This window comes from Hyalella azteca, unplaced genomic scaffold, assembly GCF_000764305.2.
Source record: "Hyalella azteca isolate HAZT.00-mixed unplaced genomic scaffold, Hazt_2.0.2 contig16370, whole genome shotgun sequence".
Taxonomy (NCBI): Eukaryota; Metazoa; Arthropoda; class Malacostraca; order Amphipoda; family Hyalellidae; genus Hyalella; species Hyalella azteca.
The window spans coordinates 15,983-22,034 of record NW_025946194.1 but is presented as its reverse complement, the minus strand read 5'-3'; the positions used below and the strand labels follow the sequence as shown (position 1 = coordinate 22,034).

Here is a 6,052-nt window from a genome sequence, read left to right as displayed (position 1 = left end):
CATTCGATCCCTGTTGCACCCTGTGCTGTTATCATCCATTCCTCTCTTGGTCTATTATTCCCAGGGCGAGCCCGTGTTTGATGTAACTCACACTTTCGGACTATTGCACAGAGGTGGGCAGTAGCGCGCTACATGTAGCAGCCGCTACATTTTCAGTAGTGGTAGCGGTAGCGGCGCTACATTTAAGCAATTGTAGCGGTAGCGGTAGCGCCCGCTACATGTTCAAGTAGCGATTCGGGGTTTTGCCGCTACAGCGCTACCGCTACATTTATAGCTGAAGCCTTTAGATTTTACTTAATATTATTAAATATTATTTAAAAACCATCATGATACTTACATAATATATATTACAGAATAAAACTGTACGAATGATTTCGGTGTAATGTTGTCAACCTCAGCCTGTTACTAGTGTCAACATGTTAGCTGTTCCCAGAAGTGGGCAGTATCACGCTACATTTTCAGTAGCGGTAGCGGCGCTACATTTAAGCAATTGTAGCGGTAGCATCCGCTACATTTCAAAGTAGCGCTGCACAGCTCTGCTATTGCATGACACTTACGCTCCCATTTGCTCACTCTCAAGTTCCACAGGTACACCTTACGTGCCCAGCGTACATCATCCATTCTTTCCAGTCGTACTTTATATCTCAATGCTGCTCTCATTCTTCTCTCTCTAAACGTACTCCATCCCATATCTCCTCTTAAAGCCTCCACTGCAGTCCATCTAGGGGCTCCAAGAGCCAGTCGAGCTATCCTATTCTGTATAACCTCCAATTTATCCAATTCACCATCATTCCATGCAATAACGTCCATTCCATACATAATCCCAGGCACTGCTACACTTTTCCATACTTCTCTTAGAACGTCATATTTACTTGCTCTCACTTTTGCTGCAGTATCCAGTATTCCTAACCACTGATTTGCTTTACTAAGACTCAGCGCTTTAGTTCTCTCACATCCTCTTTGGTCAACACTCATTCCCGAGTATCTGTAGTCATTTGTCATCCCAATCACATTTCCTCCCAGCTGCCACACTCTATCCACATCATCAGCTGTTCCATTCACAACTAGCACAGTGAGCGAGTGCTTTTTGTGTTAAATTTCAAACTTGTTTTTTTTAAACGTCTGGGTAGATTTTCTTTTGAAATTTCGATTCCCAACCAAAAAATTTTTCTCGGATCAAATTTACCAGTTTTTTAGAATCAGTTTTTTCAGTTTTTTTTAAACTGATTTTTTAGAATCAATTCATTTTTAATTTCTTCATTTACTCAAGATTTAAACCACTTTCTTATGTAAGATAATTCTAGTATCCAGGATACTTTGCTGCTCAACCTATAGGACTCAAAAATGAACTTGAGAGAGAGTCTAAAAAACTGAGCAGTAGCACCTGACTCTGCTCTGGGCTAAAGCGCACATTGAAATCCTTGTCATACCAGTGATGAAATATAGCGATCAAAAATGGATTCTTTAACAATTTCAAGTCACAATGTGAACACTTAAGTCAAAATACCGTGTTTCTTGACACTCGTTGTCAAGGGATTTTTTAACTTCTCGCTTCGAGTCACCGACATGTGGAACAGCCTCCCTGATAGCATCGTTGACGCTCCGAGTATGAACGCCTTCAAGAACAGACTAGACGAAGCTATGCAGGAGCATATGTTCAGTCTTAAAATGCCTAGCAAATTACGAACCAGGCAATAAGTCCAGCAGCAATCTCAATCAATCGTCAGCAATGGAAAGATCGGGTTCCAAAGGCCGGATCCCTTGTGAATCAAGTCACGAAAAGTTCAAGAATCGGCAACAGGCCATGGGCCTATTTCTTCAACGCCGACACTTCTATTCTATTCTAATACCTCGCTGTCCTGCAACTCTCGTCAGGACTTCTGGCCTGCAACACCTCGCTATCCTGCAACTCTCATTTTCGATTGTTCTGCTGCTTTTCTTAAAATTTACTCAAGTTTGAAGATTAGCATCGAAATTCTGGAGATTTGATGTAGCAGGATTTGGAATAGCCAGATTCTCAAACTTCGTAGAATGTCTATACCAGGCAACGACAGGTTAAGCTGCTACAAATAAAAAATTAAGATTTCAGCGACAAAGCACAATCTAGAAACGAGGACCCTATATTAGCAATAGGCTTTGGTTACAGCAGGCATCCAGACGGCGACAAATGTGTTGGTCGTGAGCGCAACAGGAGGGCAACCGCTCGGTTAAACGGGTTGGACACAATCTCGTTCCCGACCATCTGGTGGTTGAGAACGATAGTGCCGCCTAGTTTCACTGGTGGAATAACAGTCGTCATAGGTATGGGGTACATTTTATTTCAAGTGCAAGAAACGAAATCAAGCAATCAGTCTTAAAGCGGTGAAATTAGGCTCAAATTGACTCAGATTTATGAACAAGCCATTTTCAGGAAATAAGCAACTTATAAAAATAGAAAATTCTATAACTTATGACATCATTACAATGGGGGTTACGTTTACTAATCTTATTCTGTAAATTCTACCAAACCGAATTTAAAAGGTATGTTGACACCAACGAAAAATATCAAATTCAGTGAACCAAAGCCATTGCAAGATTTGAACGATTACTGAATTACTGATAAAGTAAATATATACAACGACAAAAGAGTATTCTGTTGTCAGAAAAACCGTCTGCAGAGTGAAACCGCCAGTTAGCAAACCTGGCAATAACAGCAACACTGTTATCCCTGGGAGCATGACTGCCACTCTCACAACACTGACGCCTGCCAGCCCCTCAAGAAGACTTCAAGAAAAATGGCTGCTGATATTACAATAAAGTAGCATTCATGCCCCACCAACAAGCAAAAAGCAATAGCTCTCCATAACCATAAAAAGTTTGCTTCTCTTAAGCAAAACAAAATCTAGCTCATGCAATATTTTTAAAACATTTTGTCGTGCACCGACATGTATATAACAACCACTATATGTATTTAAACTCCTGTTTCTGTGTACATGACCTTCCTTATTCAAATATGTTACAACTGCAAAGACTGAGCACCCGCTGTGTCATCTTAGCTTTGTTATTCTATTTCATATCCACGCCGTAACAAGCGACGGTCTCCTTCAAGGGACATTGAACTGCAAAGGAACCTCTTCCTTGATGACAGTGGGTGCCTTAGGTTAGGGACTCTACAATCTACATAGCTTGGTCCTGTTGTCTCAAAAGATCAAATGTTCTGTACTTGATTCCTGTATCAAGCTTACAACATTCACATGCATCCTCACACCTGGGTCACTGGAGCTGTTTCTGATGGCCTGAGAGCAGATGCTGTTCAAACATGCATTGTCGACCCACATATCATCACACTTGGAGCACAGATGGGTCTTTTTCTGTTGAATGCCTGCGTAGAAAATGTGTTTTCAAGTTTCCTTTCATGGCACAAGCATAATCACACTTCGAGCACTGAAAAGGTTTTTCTGTTGAATGCTTAGAAAGAATATGACTTTTCAAGTCACCTTTTCTGGTGCTAGCATAATTACACTCAGAGCACTGAAAAGGTTTTTCTATTGAATGCTTGCAAAGAAAATGACTTTTCAAGCTTCCTTTACTGGCACAAGCATAATCACACTTCGAGCACTGAAAAGGTTTTTCTATTGAATGTTTGGAAAGAAAATGTTTTTTCAAGTCACTTTTTTTGATGCAAGCATAATCACACTCAGAGCATTGTACATGTTTTTCTGTTGAATGTTTGTGAATAAAATGACTTTTCAAGTCCCCCTTTGTGGTGCAAGCATAATTACACTCGGAGCACTGAAATGGTTTTTCAGTTGAATGCTTGTAAAGAAAATGTCTTTTCAAGTTTTCTTTTCTGGCACAAGCATAATCACACTCTGAGCACTGAAAAGATTTTTCAGTGGAATGCTTGCAAAGAATATGACTTTTCAAGTGTTCTTTTCNCTTGTGAAGAAAATGTTTTTTCAGGTTTCCTTTTAAGGCGCAAGCATAATTGCACTTGGAGCACTGAAAAGGTTTTTCTGTTGAATGCTTCTGAAGAAAATGTCTTTTCAAGTTTTCTTTTCTGGCACAAGCATATTCACAATCGGAGCACTGAAAAGGTTTTTCTGTTGAAGTCTTCTGAAGAAAAAGACTTTTCAAGCTTCCTTTTGTGGTGTAAGCATAAACACATTTCTGCATGATTCCATTGCATTCATCAGCAGGTTTACTCCGAGAATGTTTCTGTGCATTTCTTGGAGAATGCTTCAAGAAAATATTTTGTTGGTGATCAACTTCATTGGCACGCAAATTCAAACAGGATCGGCTTTGGTGTTCACTTTCGGACAAAGGTTTTGATCTAATATGCTTTTGCAATGATTCATTTGTGGTACAGGATTGTTTACAGTCTGGGAACCTGTAGGATGTTTCTATTGAATGCAAAGCATAATTGTGCTGCTGTAGACCACTCCCTGAACTAGACGAGTCTTCAGAGCAGCGGTGGGGTCCTGAAGCAGGATGTTCCAGATCAATGTTCTGCTGTAGTCCACTCCCTGAACTAGAGGGGTATTCAGAGCAGGGGTGGGGTCCTGAAGCAGAATGTTCTGAATCAATGTGCTGCTGTAGTTCACTTGCACCTGCAGACACCAATCCATTCTGGGGACATCCAATCCTAATGTGTTGCTGGGAGCAGGACGCCACAGAGACGTCAGCGTCGTCATCAGCGTCTCCTGATGCCGATGCTGACCCACCTTGGCCAAACTAATGATAAAAATACAAAGTAAAACAATCTCTCATGTTACTAACAGCTATAGTACAGCATATTAATAACAGCTACATTAAAGCATATTAATAACAGCTACAGTACAAGTACAGCATATTAATAACAGCTACGTTATTTCATTAATATTAATTTTAAATTTGGAAATTTATTTCCAGTAGGGCTACGGTTTTGCCAATGTCACTTTGACAGAACTTTTTTCAATCACCAAAACCTGGAAACCTCAAGCACCAAATTGACAACCACCCTCATAATACCACGAACATCCCAGTACTGCTGCCACTCTCAAGTCAAAATATATAACTTAACTTCTTCTGGCTGAAAACAACCTAAAATGTTTCATGCCATGTTCCCTTTCACCGCCCACAAAAAATTGCCACAGCTCAAACCTCAAAAAAGCAATAACATACCAAAAGCCCTCTTAGGAACTTGTATGGACATGACGAGGACTACCTGTACTACGAACCTACTAAACCATATGTTCTCCCACGATTGACAGCTTGTCCAATATGGACCCCTATCACTTTTTCAACAAATCGACACCTACAAATAGTTCAAAATGTCAAATTGCACGCAATAACTGATTGACACAACAAAACACAGCATACAAGATCTTCACTCTGAATATCAAATCCTTGATCCATGCTTAGGAGAAATCAAGTGGACTGCCATCTATTTCAAAAAATATAAAATCATTAGATTTCACAAGCTGGATTGATATGTACAGGGAAAATGGCATGTGTACCTAGTATCTCTAATACTATTTCATACAATACTGTCCATTTTATTTTATACAATACTATCAACAATAAAAAGAAACAATGGTGATGAAAAAAGACTTGGGAGTACCTCTAAAAAATTTATTGTTCAATGTAAATTTGAGAAATCTTAAATTACCTATGCATACCTGATTTGGAAACGGAGCAGGAATGTTCAGTGAAGAGTTTGGGTAGGCATCATGTACCTCAACTTGAGCTTCCATCTTGCATGGCACACAAGAGGAGAGTGCAGGTGCAGGGCTGAGATGTGCAGTGGAACAAGCCTGGGGGATGTGGAGGACAATGTTGATGTGGCTGGCTGTGATGTGTGCATTTTATAAGGAAAAATTTAGTATTTGACTCTTGTGACTTTCTGGGAAAAGTGGAGATGTGGCTGGCAATGATGTGTGCATTACACAAATAAAGATATAGTATGTGACTCTTGTGACTTTTTCTGAGAGAAGTGGAGGACAATGTTGATGTGGCTGGCAGTGATGTGTGCATCTTATGAGAAATGAAACAATATAGGACTCTTATATAATTCCCTGCAAGTTCCTATTTT

General features: G+C 40.0%; 1 protein-coding gene across 1 annotated transcript; it reads right to left on the bottom strand.

Moving 5' to 3' along the window:
* Positions 1-2,140: 2,140 nt before the first annotated feature.
* On the bottom strand, positions 2,141-5,740 carry LOC125179288 (zinc finger protein 84-like). The gene is made up of 4 exons (XM_047884867.1): positions 5,640-5,740; positions 3,900-4,713; positions 3,248-3,361; positions 2,141-2,277 (listed from the first exon to the last, which is right to left on the bottom strand). Exons 1-4 carry the CDS (start codon positions 5,712-5,714, stop codon positions 2,141-2,143), a joined length of 1,140 nt encoding a protein of 379 aa, XP_047740823.1. The 5' UTR covers positions 5,715-5,740.
* Between the last annotated feature and the right edge of the window lie 312 nt (positions 5,741-6,052).